At 35.2% G+C, this 18,811-nt stretch overlaps 1 protein-coding gene across 1 annotated transcript in view; it reads right to left on the bottom strand.

Annotated features, from left to right (window-relative positions):
• The window catches only part of LOC142349616 (uncharacterized), a 58,082-nt gene extending 39,963 nt beyond the window's left edge, over positions 1-18,119 (bottom strand). Inside the window, 2 exon segments of the mRNA XM_075401301.1 lie at positions 1,228-1,400; positions 17,816-18,119. Coding sequence (XP_075257416.1) covers positions 1,228-1,350 — 123 coding nt within the window. The 5' untranslated portion in view covers positions 1,351-1,400; positions 17,816-18,119.
• Positions 18,120-18,811: the final 692 nt, after the last annotated feature.

Genomic DNA, 18,811 nt, shown 5'->3' with positions numbered 1-18,811 from the left:
GAGGGAAAATGGATTCCTAAGATTAGTTTCATGCATGGCAGGGGAAATAAGGAGAAAGAATTTCAAAGTGTCCCACCCTGTAGTTTGCCCAGGAAGACACTTGTGTCCCCCCCCCCCCGTAGTGTTCACGGGAAGACACTTATGTCCCCCCCCCCCGTAGTTTGCCCAGAAAGACACATCACTACTGACGTTGGCTACCGAGCAAACCCACACTGAATCATTTTAAAGACATACTGATTTTCTGGATGGTCAGCCTTCTGTTCATGTCCCAGGTTGCACTGCCCATCTTGATTTTCGAGTAAAACGTAATGCATAGAAATCAATATGTTCTGCTATAGGGTTTGTGTTATATGTGATTTCGCGTGTGTTCATCCAACTTTTAAATTGCAAAGAAATTCGTAACCCCCACCGAAGGGAGCTTTGTGGTAATTACATACAAGCCAGCTTAAGTATAAAGAGCTTATTTAGTATTATAGTAATTACTATAATATTACATTTTGCAGCTCAATCTTCATTTCGGCTAATTTGATTATTTTTCAGACTTTGCAGGATACATTTAGCCTGGACGAGCTCAATTACCTCCAATATAATAATGAAGACAAAATACGCATAATTAAATTTAAACTATTCTTGATATGCAATGTTCCAGAACTGAATTTGGTTTCTAAAATGATAATATGCAATATAATAGGCATAATAGCAGATGAACGCGAAATATCATTTTTTCCAATATTTGTTTTATTTTTACGAATCTTCTGATCTCCTAAAAAATTTGAAAAGCTAACCTCGCCAAAGAGGACGTTTCGGTTAAATCATTTTTTTTCTCTCAAAAAATGTAATAAAATGTACAAATGTTACTTCTTCATTGTTGTTCGCAAAACAGATTCAAACGAGGTAAAATTATTTGTTCCTGTATACAGTTCTTGCGGTTGAACTCGTTTTTTCGGCCATCAAGTTTTTCAAAGAACTCAGGTACTGATTTCAAAGGACTCGGTTACTATAAGTTACTATAAGGTTACTATAAGTATACTTATTTGAGAAACCATCGAAAGCTCTGAATTGTGAAGGAACCTTTTTTACATCAAAAGTAAACCTCTGCACTCAATTTGGAAAAATTGGAGCACATAATTCGGATTCGAGGAGTCAGAACAGAATTATGTATTAACACACACAACGAGGCTTCTTGTTGTTAACGAGTGCTAGAAATAACCTTGAACTCAGCCTTACCTGGAAATCAGCATCACCTGCTCCCAAAGCACTTCCAGCTGCTGAAGGTGGCCTAGATATACCCGGGACACCGCTCCCGATACTGACTCCGGACAATGCATCACTATTTTTACGAGGAGGCATCGTGACCGGATTCCAACAGCCACTATTACTCCTACGTCTCTGGAGACAATCTAAAGCACCAAGTGTTACAAAAATTAAAAACAAAATATTAAGCAAATCTTAGGTTGGCTCAATCGAGGTTAATGAAATATATTCAACATACAAACTTATTCCTCGATCAGATGTCTAAAACTCTTATCGTAAAGAAAAAAGAAAATCGTAAATCAGAAATCAGTCGCAAGTTCTTTTTGTGAAAACACACAAACAAACCACAGCTTTCTTAAAAACAATGACAGAGGCACAGAAAGAGAGGAAAGATTTCGGGAGAATGAAGAAAGAGGACTTAATAAATGAATGTTTGAATTTGAATAAATTAATATCACAACTAAAAGATGAAAATGCTTACCGGCAACAAAATAACAAAATGGTTCATATTCAGATTGGAAAAGTAAACAAAAAACATCGACCAAATCCATAACAACAAAGCATCAACAGCATCAACAACAAAGTCAGATTTTTTTCATCCAAAGTTCATACCAAGATCGGCGAACACACTTATTCTCTCGGATAGCACATACAAAAAAGTCCAAACGAGAGATCAAAACCCAAGTTGTGAGAAATGTTCCGAATTTTACTTGAGTAGTAAAAGTGTGGGCGACCCAGCACCGCGGCGGGGGCGTGAGGACCCCCATGTATTAAGATAGGGTACAGCGTATTTCCGATTTGGGTCCCCCTCCATGTATTAAGAGAGGCTATAGAATGTAGGGTCACCTGTATTTATTAAGATAGAGTAGAGACGCCGCCATGTAAACAGATTAGGTTCCATGTATTAAGATTAGGTACAGCTCGCATGTAATAAGATTGCTGCCATGTATTAATGTTAGGCATACGTTACATGTATTACGATTAGGCATATCTGTCATGTATAAAGATTAGGTATAGCTCACATGTGTTAAGATTAGGCATAGCTCCCAAGTATTCAGATTACTTATGGCCTGTTTTCATCCCTTTTGGCAAGACGTACTTACATATAAAGATAAGAAACAGCTTTCCCGTCAAAATTTTCAAAAATTATGAGGTAAAACAGCAAAAAAAATCACAAGCACAGCATAAATTACGCACATCAGACTACAAAATCACTCGAATATTTACGACAGACAAGTATCAAAACAACTGAAAACCGAGACACAATTAGCCGAGCGGATTAATAAAATCGATAAAATGAAAAACTTACGTAACTAATTGGGTAATTCGTACAATTGTTGAAAAACGATATCAAATCTATTTGTTATCAGCTTAGTGTATGCAAAAGAAATCAAATTTACATTTCATTACAAATAAAATTCAACACATGCACATCATGAACCATATTCAAGTTTGTTTGTAAAAATCTAAATAGCTCAAATGCAGCAAAAATAGTGTAGAATCCACATAAATACTGCATCTTCTTGAGCGGTCGGGGTATCATTTTCTGACACTATTAATTCAAAGATTTGTAGTGTGTGACTGATCGTGCTAGAGAGTCCGCGTGGTAGTATTTCGTTTTGAGCCCAATCATTTTTCTTTTGAGAACAATCATTATCCAATGTTCACCAACCTCACTTGGAGAAGTGTTACTTGGGAGGAATTGGAAAACTGAATTTCGTTAAGCATAGAAATTTTAGCTCGAAAGCGTTCATAAGCATCACGAAGTGAGGTATTATCCATGCAAAAAAAGTTTCTTGTCCTTATCTCACAAGCACAGTTTGTACAAGGATTCCTGGCAGAACAATCAAGTTGAAAACTTTCGTTTTGTTGAGTGCCACAATTTTTGGATTTTGTGGTTTCGTCAAATGTTCGTTTCTGCTGTTTCTTTCAACTGTTCTTCAACTGTTTCTTTCAACTGTTTGTTGGATAAAACAAAATAACAATTTTAAAAAATCCTAGGAAAATTAGAAAAGGAACATAAAAATAACTATTTGAAGTTAGTCTACCCCAGTTAACATCAATCAGAAAATTATTTGATAGCGAAAACAACCAGATGAAGAGAAGACAAAAAACTACAAATGTTCCAGTGCAGAAAACAAGTATATAAAAACCGTAGAAAACGGAGAAGAAGAGAAAAAAATCTCAAAAGTTAATAAAAAACATCTCAGACATTTTTAGCATTTGTTCCAAACAGATCAATCTTTACTGTTGACTTGCGTTCTCCTAACACAATGAGCTCTGTTACATCGCTGAGTTTACTGCCAAAGAATAGCTTTAGAGGTAGGCCCCGCCACTGAGTTCGGTTTAATTTATTTTTTCAGCAGCATCTTGAAGTGATGTGAGATCAAATACAAAAATATAGTGGTCTCTGAACAAATAGTTATGTAGGGCGGGAATATGGTAATTAAATCGTAGCTCATATGGTAGTAACATACGCTCGGCAGTCTTTACTGGTGTCAATTGAAACAATAGCCCTTATCCTCGAAAGACTCTCAGTCCTCGTAAGTCCAACTTGCGGTAACGGAACGGATTGTCTTCAAAAATGTCCCGTGAATGCTGAAATTGAGTTCATTCCTAGTGCAATTCGTTTAAATCGAGCTTCATTGAAAACATTTTCCTGAACAAATTGATTCTGTCGCTAGGAAACAGAAATTTTGCGAGCAATTGTTTCCATAAAATTAGTTACAACCCAACACAACCCTACACAAGGAACAATCCAAAACTTTGAGCATTTTATGAGGGTTGTAAGAAATTACATAAAAATTAGGTTTTGCCCTAATCTACTTTAGCCGCAATTCAGTGTTTGAAAACAACAGTTTCTCACATTGAAACAAATTAAGAGCTAAGTACCATAAAACGTTAATCCACTAGAAAGGGTAATTTGACATAATCTGTTGGTTCTTTTTCAAACTCATAACCATGACAAGCTAGAATACCTTCAATGAATCTTGCTATGCATTGAAATCGTTGGAAATTAGAGCTTTGTGTCCAAAGAGCCCATTTGAGTTGTAGACTTGTTGATTGTTGAAATATACTTCAACATTAGAAAAAGGGAATGCATCAAATTATTATCATGAGTCAGACAGTTTAAATCTACTTCAGTTAACGATAATGGTGTTCCAGGCCCGCTTTTCAATATTTTTCCATATAATCGTCAAGAAGTCTCCCTGTTTGTAGTGATACTTAAATGTGTAGATGGATGTCTCTCATGTCAAGATAGATAGCTCTATCTGTTTCAAATTCAAACTCAAAGCTGTTTTCTTCCAATAAAGTACTCGGGTAAGTTTCTTTTACATGTGAAGACTCAATTGGTTCGAAAACTGGAATTTCGACAAAAATATCCAAGCAAGAGTTAGTTTGGTTTCCATATCGAACATTAGAAAAATCTGTTGAGCTACAATTCAATTTCGATTTGCAAAAAAATGCTTGCTTGTTCGACGACCTCAATTGTTTTTTGGAAGTGATCTATGAATAATGAGACGCTTTCTTGTTTTTCCAGCAACAAGCTATTAACGCAAAAAAAATTTCCAACATCGGTAACAACAGATTTGAGTTGATTTCTTTCCAATCAAAACATTTCCAAATTCAGGAGCAGCCATTTCAATCAAATCAGCAGCCACTCTTATTGATGCTGTGACGACATATCGCCTCAAAAACGGAATTATTGTCCTCCCAATTGTTTGCCCGGAGGAACCGAATGCCATACCTCTTTGTCTAGCGTATCCACGAAAATATGGTAAATCACTGACTGCAACCATTTTCTAAAGATTCAATTTTAAAAACGATAATCAGTTGCTTTTTGAAAAATCAATGCCGCTCTGATAAAAACAGTAAAGCTAAAAGGATTTTTTTTGCCGTATTAGTCACGTAGTTCAATTTTTATGATGTGAAAACAATTCGTCAAATTTTTTCGAATTGAAGATCTGAAAAGTCTTGATAGTTAATGCATTGTCCTGTTAACATAATGTAATTTTTGACTTTTGAGAAGTGAATGCAACGAAAAAGTGGTTTTGGTATCACCAAGATATTGTATTCAACGATATCGCTATAAATCGTTAATGAGTGTATGCGAACAATATCGTCCGGGTATTTGGGATAATGAGGGCCAGCTCCACTCATGAACACACCCATACCATAGATAGTTACTCACATCGAAAAACTTGACAAAGTTCAAGGCTGAAAATCAGAAGCATAGATTTCTCATTGGGTAAATTTAGCGATATTCTTCTAGTAATTTCGTTGACTTGTAAAATTATAGTGTTTTTTTTCGAGTTTTTCCTTTTCTTGAATTTCTTGTTCCTTCCATTTATAATGTCAGAAACGCAACGATATAGACCAGGATCAAGTGTGCAATATTCGGATCGTTTTGTGTTTGGGTTAGCCGAATCTAGACAAAAGAATTTTCTTTCCGTGATATTTTGGTAAAGGGAAGGATATGACAATTCGGTAATTGCGACCTACCATTCTCCTTCAAGATTTATTTGTTCCAGATGAAAGTTTGTAAAAGAAATCAAAGTATTATTTGGATAACAGTCAAAATACGCATTTGAAACCAACTCTACAGTAAAAGAGCTCATTAATAAATGATACACTTTTCAAGCTCTACTTCATAAAAATTGCCTAAAATTTCATCACGTTGCTCTCCGTAAAGTTTATAGGTTGGTGGTTTCAAAGTTGCAATATTATTAATTTGGAAAATTTCACTTGTGAATTGTGGCTTGTAACATTTTCTGCATCGGCTATCGTGCTTTAAGATTCGGAGATTTCCATTTTCACCAATTCTCAAAAGCGGTTTTTGAACGCATTTATAGAATTTCTGTTAAAAAAATGACAAACAATCTTTTGACATAAACTTTTTACATTTTTGGGATGTTTACCTAAAGATCTGTTAACTCTTTTGTTTAGAGTGTAAACAGAATTATCCGTGCTGTTCGCGTGTTTATCACTGTTTTCCTCCATGTGGAGATAAATAATGTATTTCAAAGATCTAATTGCTCTTTCTGCTACAGTAGCTTTTGTATCACTTGTAGAGTAGATTTTGATGGTTTTGCTCTTGCAAAAATTTCCCAATTTTTCCCCAAACTCAGTACAGTGATCAGCCCCCACTTGTATCCCTCCATCTATCGAAAAAGGATCAGTGAGGGATACCCTAATGCGAGCTGAATTCAAAATTGATGTGATTCGTCGCTGGAGGACTTTGTTGTAGCGTTAACTTTTCTATAAACAGGTTCTAGATTTTTTTGGAACCAAATCCTGTTTATCATTAACTTTGTCCAATTTTGTCGGCGATAACTTGAATTTCAGCTCATAAAGTTGTTGAGGAACCAAAACAAACTGATCTATTTCGAGAGACGATTAATGATTGACGGGTTGACAATGGTATAAGACTAATCCACTTTTTGGACCTCAGAATATGTCTTCTTTTACTCAGACTAGTTTTTTTTTAGTATAATCAGAAAAATTCTCAATTTTTTAACCTCTTTTTTTGAATTTCTCTTAGCTCTCTTCTTAGAAGATTTACTATGCACTCGTTACTAAGCCAATTGAGAAACAAAATGGATTATTGAATTAAACCGGATTATTCAAAATTGGGTTATATTCTGGGGTCTCCTTTATAAAGTAGCCTATCTATAACAATAGAACTTGGCCTATAGTTAGTTATAGGCTTAGTGAACAACTTGCTACGAGTCGATTTTGCAATTTTGAGATATAAGTTGAGTTATTAACAAAACTCAAGCAAATTTTGATTGTTTTAACTTGGAATTATTTTTGTTAATCTGATCGAAACAATTTTGTAGAGCAGCAAAGCTGAACGATTAGTTATTTGGGCTAGTCGAATATCAAGTAATGCAACAGTACTCTACAGTATAGCGGATAATGCAGTTCACAAAAGCTAACTCCAAAAACGTAATATCCGGACAGATTTAAAACCGTCCGGATAAACTATAAATCTCTTCAGAAGGGAGCCCCTTATCAATTTATTTATGGGGGAGCCTCAATTTTAACCATATGGGACTGGCAGAGGGGGGGGGCTAGAGGAACAGATCCAAGCGGCAAAAGTCTGTCGAACCAAGGAAGCAAAATAAATGGCACGCAAAATCCATGGCAGATGCTCCCGTGTTGAACCAAATCTACGCTTAAATTATTTGCTCTTTTCTGTTGATGCCGCCCACGTCGATTTGAAGCTCCGCTTATATTTGTAATAGCATATTGTTTCCACCTCATGGAGGCTCTTCAAATGAGCGACGTTTCAAATGGATAACGGTTATTTTTGTTTCAACTGGACGACGATTGCATGCGTTTTGAAAACTAATGACTAAATTAAACGAGAAATACGCAAGGAAAATTATGCAGACTATTGCGGACCGTTGTCTATGGCTATGCCTCAAATTGGCTGCGGGATATAATCTGCAAACAACGGGCCAGTTAAAAGCGGCGAAAGAAGTGCACCTACCGGCCCGTCAATTAGTACGAAATTATCAGCGAATATTGAGTTTTTGCATTTATTATTTTTTTTGTTGTCCATTTGGTGTCGTCCATTTGAAACAACGTACATTTGGAACGCCCTTGCATCTCATACACTCATATTTACAATTGAAAACAAATGGCAGGTACAGCATAATGATGCAGCGAAAATTTGAAATTAACGCGTATGGAAACTACAATTTGCCTATACAGTAAGCGGCACTTGAATATTGCGTTTTTTTAACAATTCGAAATTTATCTTGTCCAAAGGTTGTTTTATGAAAATTTTTTTCAGTTATCGAGAGCAAAAAACCCTTCAGTTTGCCTCTGATGCCGACATATAACCGTTATCAAATAAAGAAACAAAAAGTAACAAAAATTTCAAATTTTGTATCCATAAGTAACGAAAATTGAAATTCTGGGAATGCAAACAAGATTGGCTATATAAGGCTGGAGGGGGAGACAGAAAAGAACCAACAGTCCGCTTATAAAAACATGGCAAGATATTTGCCAAAGATTTTCCGTGGTGCCCATTTGAACCTTTATTGCTTTGTAACTGAACCTGTTCCACTTATACCTACGGTCGCGGGTTCTTTTTCGCTAGCATCCGCATTTATAGCATTCATATAAAATAATTTGCATGTAAATAAATTAATACGCTTTTCAGAAGGGAGTCAAACGTCAAACATCAATTTTTTCTTGGGGGCATAGCGGCTATTTAGGACAACTCCCGGGTTGACCTTTTTTGACAACCATATCCAAGAACCATGGCACTAGTGAAAATGGCAGACGTACCAAAATATAGAAATTTTATTGCTGGCCAATCACAATCGAGAAAATGGGAATATTTTTAAAAACAAAAAAAAATATTAATTTTATTATATTAATGTAAAATAATAATATAACCGAAAGGTTAAATTTTACATGCCTTCAGAATAATCACGAATATTTATTGAAATAATCAAAATTATACATCAAACTTCTGGTTATCAATTGATGTTACCCATTAAGCTGTACGTTCTACTATAGAAAAAATAAGACACGAATGATCCTAACTGTCTATCTATTGGAAAACTTTCATGCTGACGTTGCAAAAACTCTGTTAAATTTCTTTTCAAAAGAATTTTGTTCTCCGTCGCTCTTACGTTAGAGGGTAAATTATTCCATTTTTGTATGCTCTTCAAAATCAAAGATCTTTTACTCTGCTTAGTATACTTTTGCGTTCTTATTATCAGCTGTTTTGTCCGTTTGTTCTGTTTTAACTGTAGGCGGTTTGCACATTTTTTAAATGTTTCTGATACTATCCACTGATTCAAGTCTGTGTAGAGTTTCAATATACTAAACTTTGAAATAATTAATTCAGCTAGTAGGACATGCGATTTGAGAAGGATATCACGACAATGATCGAATTTACGACGCATATAACACACTTTTATGCCCCACTTAATCTGTCGATTTATACGCTGTACATTTTTTGCTGACAATGTTTGTAAATAAACTCCAATGAATGACAAATGAGGCAGAACTAAACATTTGAAAACTTGCAACCTTACTTCCAAAGGTATATGGTTTCTTACAAGATATAGTGAGCGAATGGCGGCCGCCATTTTCTTTAAAACTACAATTAAATGTGCTTCAAAAGTCAATTTTGAGTCAAGGTTTATTCCTAGATAACGACAACTCTCAGCAGATTTTTTAAAATTCCCGATAAAAGTAACTTTTGGTTCTAATTCGTCCCTGGTAGAAAAATAATGTAGTTCTGTTTTATCAGCATTCAAAGTGAGTTGATTTTCCTTCAAGTAACTGTCCGTCTTCAGTAAAATATTTTCAATTTTTGTTGTAATTGTTTCTCTTGGTTCATATCGACATAAAATACTAGTATTGTCTGCAAATTGAACAATCTCAAAGTCACCTTTGATTTTTTCTGAAAAAAATTGTTAAGGTATAAAAGAAAAATTAGGGGTCCTAATACTGCGCCTTGCGGTACTCCGTGATTAGCAAAAATGTGTTCTGAGACCTCGGTGCCTATTTTGACGCATTGTGATCTTTCTTCGAGAAAATATCTCAATAAATTAACTGCAGGCTCAGAGAAGTTGCAGGACTCTGCTTTTTTAAATATTTTGTGCGAAATTGAATTGAATGCTTTTGCAAGGTCTTAAAAAATTGCTGCAGTGTTTTGCCCATTTTCATGGTTTTCTACTACTGTCTCAGTGAAAAACAATACTGCATCTATTGAAGATTTTTTGTTTTGGAATCCAAATTGCTCTTTATTCAATAGATTGTTTTTATTAATGTGATCCATCATTTGGAAAAGGAGAAGCTTCTCAAAAAGCTTAGCAAAAGTTGGTGTGAACGAAATTGGTCGATAGTTGCACACTTGTGTTGTTGATCCTTTTTTGTGAATTGGTGTGACATATGCATGTTTTAGAACAGTTGGGGAGAGACACGGTTCTGAATACATTCATTAAAAATAAATTGCAGATGAGTACCAATTGCGTACTTCGCCGCCTTTAAAGCCCATGCATGGACAAATCCTGGACCCGATGATTTACTGTTTTCTAAAATATCAATGGTTTTTTAGATTTCTTTTAAAGTCAATACTCTAAAATTGAATTTTTCAGAACAGTGGTCCAGCCTATGGATATTGAGAGGAACGAAATCACCAGAATATTTGCCCATTTCCGCAAAAGATTTATTAAATGCATTGCAGATTGCTTTTTTGTCAACGGTCTTGGCTCCGTCTATTTCAATTTCAGACACATTAATACATTGTTTGTGGTTTCTTAATTTTTTATTGATGAAATTCCATTTCTGCTTCGAAGTATCATATTGCTTAAAAAAATTAACAGAATATTTGTGATGTGCATCTCGTAGTTTTCGGTACACTAGGTTACGGCATTTTTTGAACTCGTCAAAAACATCGTAGTTTTGAGAGAATTTGTATTGATTGTACAAATGATGTTTTTCTGTTATAAATTTTTTGAGTTCCTTGGATATCCATGGTTTATCACTTTTTTGTTTTGTTTTATTGAAGAATCACAGATCTGTATAGGTGCATGTTGATCAAGTATACTTTGAAAAATTTCATTAAATTTTGTAAACATTTCATCCCAATTTTCCTCTTGATACATAGGTCGCCAGTCCGCAAAAGCCAAGTCCCTGTTGAATTTCTCCCCCGAAAAAAATTTCATGTTCCTTCTAAAGAAATATACATCTTCGTTCCTCCCTATCATTTCAAATTACTCTGATAAAATATGATATTGTGGTCAACCTCAATGGGCGGCAAACAAACTTTCCTTTCTACAATTTGGTTTTTCGTCATGAAGCAGTGACCGATAAGGGACTGATTACTTTTGCTGATGCGAGCGGGGTGTCCACATTTGTTGGGTTAAGTGCCAGATCAGATGTAAAGTTGTCAAGTATTTCTTTCTCTTTTTTATTGAATTGGTCAATGTTGTAGTCTCCAAATAGAAGAAGATTGTATGCATTAGATACTTCAGCATTCAACTCGTTCAAGAAAAAATCGGAAAGATTTTTACTCGGATTGTACGAAATATTCACCAAACATTTATCTTTCAGAGGTTCATTAATTTCGAGCCACATTGATTCAAAAAAATTTGCATTAGCTATCTCAAATTCTTTCTTACGTTTAACATTGAAGTGTCTGGGGATCCAAACTCCAGCACCCCCACCTCAATGGACTCCTGTTTCTTTGATCGAGCTTTTTGTAAGAAAAGATGTTCATTACTAATATTTAAATTAGTGTCCTGTTGCTCGGAAACCCATGTTTCGGTTACTATAAGTATAGTTTGCGAATCTAGTTGTTCAATCAAGTTCGAAAGGTCTTCATAATTATTTTGTATGCTACGCGCATTTATGAGAAAAAATTTCAAACACTTTTGGGTTGGATCTTGCACTTTATCAAAAGTCGATAAGTTCGATGTATGAAAGGGTCCAGGATTTTTTTCAACATCTCCACAAAGGAGTTATGTTTTTCTCAAAAACAAATTGCAAAGAAAACGAACAGCTTTGACGTGCAAAATTTTTTTAATCCAGCTGACCATCAATATGTAGACAAAATTATATAACGAATGTTTTGCTTGAGTTAAACTGCTCCTACTAACTATGAAGTGATTTTTGTGCAAATTTGTCAGAAAAAAAGTATTACTAATATTAAAAAACAAACTCTCATATCTTTCACATTATTCAACTCAAGCAATATTGCAATATTTGGAACTTTTCGAGGTTGGATCACATTCTGTGCTGCAGGTAGATTGTTCAAGACATTATAGTGACGAATATTATTCACAAGGTTTTTGATTCCATTTATATTTGGGTGAACCCCGTCATAAGAAATATCATTATCTAACAGAGCATTGTCAAGACATTCAACTTTTGACCACTGATACAGACCATCCAGTTCCAGACATATCATTTCAAGTAGCTCAATAAACTTTGTAATTGCCTCATTATTACTATTTCGAGCATAACAGCCGTCCTTGACAGGTGAAATTTTGCAGACAGCTACACTGTGTGGTTTCAACTTTTTCATGCACTTATCAACTGTATCTTTCATTTGCATTGCCTTTCATTGCATTTCCGTCTGAGCCCCAGGAGAATACGTTTCAACAACATTTCCAATATCTTTAATTGTTGCTGAAGAATATGAATGTATTGCCGTTTGCTGCGAGATGTCTTGTTGATTGATTTTGCGGTATGTGCTATCTGATATTAAGAGCTGCTTTGCAAAGCGCGGTATCACTTTCGGATAATATTTTTATCTGGTGTTTCAATATTTTTTAGTAAACGCGAATTATCCTGCTTTTCTAGCAAATTATTAATGACTTTGGATGTCTGTCTTTGAAGTATTCAACATCTTTCTCCAGACGATTTATTGTCTCTTTCTGGTAAGTAACTGTCTGTTTCTTCAATTCGTACTGTGCCAAATTGTTTTCTAGAGATTTTATGATTCTATCCTTCTCATTTATTTTTTCACTGGTTTCTAGAAGTTTCGCAATTAGTTCCTCTTTGTTACATTTTTCAAGGACTTTTTTTTTGAAAACATGATGATCTTGTATTGCTTTCAGTTGAATAACATTGTTTTCTGATTGGCTGATTGCTCAACAAATTCTCCATGTTTTAAAATAGGATATGCGCGTTAATGTAAAATTGCTAAGAAATTGCGATAAGCCGAAAAAGCGAAGTTATACTTTTTTGGGGGAAACTGGTCTCACGTTCCGTTGTGATAGATTCAAATCAAGTCCCACGGGCCGCTGAGGCATGGCCATGGCCCGCGAGGCATGGCCAGATGCGGTAAAAATTATAATCTAGCATTAGGCTATGTCCAATTTAGGCCAATTGAACACTTAAAACTACAGTACTTTAAATTTCTCAACCAATCACATTCGTTGAATTTTCTACATTTTGGTACGTCTATTTGTTGAGACGTCACTAAAAAGGCGCTAGTGAAAATGGCAGACGTACCAAAATATAGAAATTGTATTGCTGGCCAATCACAATCGAGGAAATGGGAAAATTGTTTTCGGATTGGCTGATTGCTCAAGAAATTCTCCATGTTTTAAAATAGGATATACGTGTTAACGTAAAATTGTTCAGAAATCGCGATAAGCCAAAAATAGAATAATTACAATTTTTTTGGGGAAACTGGTCTCAAGTTCGGTTGTGATAGAATCATATCAAGTCCCACGGGCCGCTGAGGCATGGCCATGGCCCGCGAGGCATGGCCAGATGCGGTAAAAATTATAATCTAGCATTAGGTTATGTCCAATTTAGGCTAATTGATCACTTAAAAGTACATTGCTTTAAATTTTTCAACCAATCACATTCGTTGAAATTTCTACATCTTGGCACGTCTATTTGTTAAGAAGTCACCAAGAAACATATATGGTTCCATACAAGCCATACAGAAAGTTCCTTGCCTGATCTTGCAACGATTGCCATGATTATAGCTATAGGACTGGGGGAGGAGTAGGGGTTAGCGGAACACGTATCTTTTCTTTTCTGTTTTGCCCCCCTCCTAACACACATTTATTTGCACCCAAACTTACATTTGTTATAGCAAATTGTTTGCATTTCATACAATTACATGTACAATTATGCACAAAAGGCATTTACAGTTTGATTATGCTGAGAACTTTTGCAAATAATACAATCACAGTAAACTAGTCACAATAAAATAGTCACATTTGGTGGAGGCAATATAAGTTAAAAAAAAACAACTATCAATTAATTGTTCAGGAAACCAGTGTTTCAAATACCTTATCACTGGTAGAGTACATATGAAACTTTCTCTTTAGGCCCGAGAAAAAAATTGGTTTAAGGCAAAAACTTTCGACCCAAACTTTTGAACTTTAGCTCTCTGTTACCCTCAGTAGGAGTGCAGTTCAGCCATAGAACTGTTTTTAAATGGATTGGAAGGCTAACCAAAATGACCATTTACGATTTTCACCATGTACACAATTAATCAACAAAAAACGTTTCTTTATCGCTACTCAAAACGTAATATCACCTTTGCGGCCTCCCTTACGTAAATGCTCAAGCCAAACGTACAAATGTTATTTAGTTATCATGGTATTTGAACCCTATTTAAAATTCAACTTGCTATAGCGTGTACCATAAAGTTGAAAAAGGCGAACGTTTGGAAACGCCACGGGTTAGAGTTCAAAGTTCAATTTTGAAACATGTAGAAAAAAACGAACGAATGAAAGCTTAATGGAAAAAACGTGGACATTCAAATTACCACATTCAGGCTCAATTGCACGTTTTTGGCGTTTTTTGAACGTTCGCTTATTTCAACTTTATGGGAAAGATTATAACTCCAAATACTGCTAAAGAATTAGACATTAGAGGACTTGAACGTACTATCTCCAGAACCACGGTCAGGCACCAAAGCTCTGCTGAAAAATCTACCGTGTTAGCTTGATATACAACAAGCTGTGTTATTAAATCATACTGATCAAAATTAAGTCTTTCAGTTTTCATCTAGACAAAATGACAATTGGAGTGCCAGATGTTTATTCATATACGGTTTATCTAATTCTGATAGGAATTTTCAAAAGTCAATCTTAATGAGGAACAAAAATTAGGAAAAGAAAAAGAAAGAAACAAAAACAACAAAATTTTGAATTAAAGTTGAAACAAATAAGTAAAAAATTAAAATAATGAATGTGAAAAACACGAGATAAAATAGAATTGACTGAAAAAAATTGAAGAACAAATGCTGTTAAAGTAGAGAAGGAGGAAACAATTCAGAGAAAACAGTGACGAAAAAAACAGTCATTAATCATAAAAACGAAGCAAATGGACCGGAAGCGTGGAAAATAAAAAAAGGCAAATAAGTAACAAAAATAAGAAAAAAGGAGAAACATAGAGGTGAGCGACAACGACATAAAAGAACGGAAAAAAAATTGACCGAAAAAAATAGCTAAAAAAGTGGCCGAGAATTACAAAAAATGGCAACGGAGATAGAAATTAGCTGCGATAGAGAAGGGCTTAAGGAAAACAAATGGAAATGTATAGGAATCAGAGAAGAAATCAAAGATTGAAAAATAAAAATTGTAATAATGAAAGTAAAGTAATTGAAGAAAAGTACTTGCAAAAACAGAGACAAAAGAAAATAAGCCAAAGAGAACTGGAGAACTGTAAAAATACAGTTTGCACAAAAGAAAGGATTGAAAGCGAAGAAAAACAATTCACTAAAAACTCAAAAGAAAAAGAGGAACGAAGAAAGAAGGACAAGAGCAAATGAACAAAAGATACATAAAACGACTCCTATCGGACGAATTGCCCTCAAGCGAAAGTCGGGTCAAACTAAAGCAGCGGAAGGTATCGCCCAAATAAAATTTTAAGCGTTCAAAAAAATCCGACTACGGAGGGGTTCGAACCCGCGATCTTCTTCCTGCTAGAGGGAATCGTTAACCAATCGGCTGTCAGGGCTTGAATTATCATATCTTAAAATCACTTTTGATTTAGCAACAGATTTAATTTATGAAAAAGATCCAATTTGGTCACGTAGAAACAATAGGCGTGAACAGGTGACTCAAGAACTGGAAATAATAGTTCTCGAACAAAAAAACAAAGACAGTCAAGCAAAACTTTTGCATATAACAAAAAAGGTTTACAAGGAGAAATTTGTGAGAAGTAAAAACAGAAACAAAGAAAGAGAGAAAGAATGACAGAAAGAAAGAAACAAGAAAGAAAGAAGAGAATAAAAAATGAAGGAAAGAACAAAAAAAACAGAAAGCAGCTATAATGAGGGAAAAACGCAAAGCAGAAAAACAAAACAACAAAAAAAGAAAAGTCAAGACAAAAGCAAAAGCGATCAAATGGGAAATCGAGGTTCCAACTTCTAAAATTTTTTGAATCTTAGCTTTTCTTTGTTCAGGAATATATAATTTGCATCGCCAAATAAGAACCCATGATTTTTTGAAATTTTTTGTCATTTTCCTTAGATTTGCCTTCTTGGTCGATGAATTTCTCTTGCACCTTAGTATTTTCGGTCATTGAACTTTTCCGAATCAGTTTTTCGGTCATTGACCTTATTATGTCAGCGCGTTTTCTGTCATTGACCTCTACTTATAAGTCCGCTTAAACTATGCTTGTTCTATAGGTCTCTTAAACATGCCACTCGAAGATCTTAAACATGCAGCCTCCCAGTGAAACGAAACTTGATACACCTTGCCATAACATGCAAGATCTTGTTAACTCGTGCAAAACTTGAAACATCTGCCAAGATCTTGATAGACAGACATTTCTTGGAACACCTTGATAAGATCTTGACTAAGAACTTTTCTAATTTTTTTAAGATACTTAGAGAACAATAAGCTGATATATGACTGTTAAACGGTATTACCGGCATTTTTGAAATTTTGAAATTTACCGACGAACATTTTTGTTATAAAATAAGATGTTTTTATGGGACTTTAGTGGGGGCCTTCCCGATGGCGGTCCTGTATAAGGTGTGTACTATGTACATACCGAGCTAGCACCCACTTAAAAATTTAACTATACTGGAAAAAGTAGGCTCAATTGTTGGTTGATAAACTAACGGGAGCTGAATTTTCCGACAATTCTTGATAATTCTTGATAATTCTTGATAGTTCTTGATAACTCTTGATAAATCTTGATAAATCGTGCTTAATCATATGAATTCGTGCTAAATCTTGTTTGAAGGTGCTTTTTAATTTTTACGACTTGGTATCTCTTGCCATGTCATGGTTAGTCTTTCTTGGAAATCTTGCCAAGATCTTGTTTCTTGATAGCCATGCAAAGATCATACAAGTTCGTACATATCTTGATATTATCTTGCCATGTAACATGGCAAGATCTTGGTAAGATTTTCCAAGATTAAGTATGTTTCTTATCAAGGCTATCAAGTTTCATTTCACTGGGCTTATAAACTGTCACTCATTTTTAATATATAAGAAGATGTGATTGTAGTCAGTGAAAAGTCTTATTTCGCCATGTATACACATTCAATCAGTGAAAACGTTGTTTTATCGCTACGGAAAACGCAGATCAATGTTTCTGCCCAGGTCGAGGTGTGCGTTAATGATCAGATAATTAAAAACGCACGGGGGGGGGAGTGCGTTTTTGATTACATGGACGAGCGTCATATTAAAGTCCGCCTACATGACCGAGCTTCCTAGTCAAAGTCTGCCTAGAGTCTGATCATTAACGAGTTTAAAACTGCTAAGTTTTTGGGACGGTTATCTTGCAAGATCTTGCAAGACAAACGTCCGAATCTAGCAAGATACACGTTGTTTGCAAGAATCTTGGAAGATCTCACAAGATAACCGTTGGAGTTCGTCTGGGGGATCTCTAAGGACCAAAAAGTAGATATTGAGGGGATGCAAACAGACTGGTTATATAAAGACTGGGAAGGGGGAACAGAAAAGATTCCGGAACAGATCCCAGCAGCGAAAGTCTGTTGAACTAAGGAACCAAGTGGCTATTTAAACAATAATCTTGTACTGCATTACAATTACAAACATAATGGTTGATGTGCGGAGACATCTATTCAATTTGAACTAACCTCAACTGATTTTGTCTCCAACCTCTGTCAAATTCAAGCAATCGATAAATTCACAATAGCTGCCGGCGCTTTCTTTTCAAATAATGATATAGATTGCTTCAAATGTAAATAGCAGTTAGTGTTTTGTCTGAACTTTGCATAATTTAGTTGACTTAGCAACGAAATATAACTCAAACTCAAACTCAAACCAGTCTCTTAGCTGAAGAATATCAAATATAATTAAGAATCAAAAATGCTTTCAGATATGCTACAAAAACACACTTGCAAAATGGTAAAATATTCGACTTATAATGAGAAAGAATGGTGTAATTTTCTGTAACACATTTTATAAAATTTATTTTGCATGCCATCGGAATGGTAATAATAGATGCGTCAATACGCACATGCATTTCTCAGAAATAGTCGACTATTACACGTATTTGGTGCTAGGAAAATTGGCCGACAGGGCGTTTAGCCGACAAGGAAAAAATGAGAAATTTAGCCGACAGTTTTTTTCATAATTGGTAATAAAAGTCCATAAATGGTCCATAAATCACTAGTTCGGCTGTGATAGATTCATATCAAGTCCCACGGGCCGCTGAGGCATGGCCATGGCCCGCGAGGCATGGCCAGATGGGGTAAAATACGGTCTGAGCACGGATAGACCTTCGTTACTCAAGTTGATGAAAAAAATGCGGTATAGTTGTCCGCTTACGAAATAGTGTTTTAAATTGGCCAATCACAGCTTTAGAATAAGATTTATTGCTCATTTTACTTAAACTGTCGGTTAAATTTCTCATTTTATGGTTGTCGGCTAAACGCCCTGTCGGCCAATACGGCGGCCACCCACGTATTTATTCCAAATATCAGTGTGGAGTATTATACCTGTTAGTTTATGTGCGCGTAGCAGAATATAAAAGTTAGCCGACAAATGTTCAGCCGTGGATGAAATTGAACGATTAGTAACGATTTAATTACATTGCTGACATTGTTCTAATTTAAATCAACGGTCCGTCC

Source organism: Convolutriloba macropyga, chromosome 11 (genome assembly GCF_964194025.1).
Source record: "Convolutriloba macropyga chromosome 11, txConMacr16.3, whole genome shotgun sequence".
NCBI classification, from domain to species: Eukaryota; Metazoa; Xenacoelomorpha; order Acoela; family Convolutidae; genus Convolutriloba; species Convolutriloba macropyga.
This window is presented reverse-complemented; position numbering and strand designations above follow the sequence as displayed.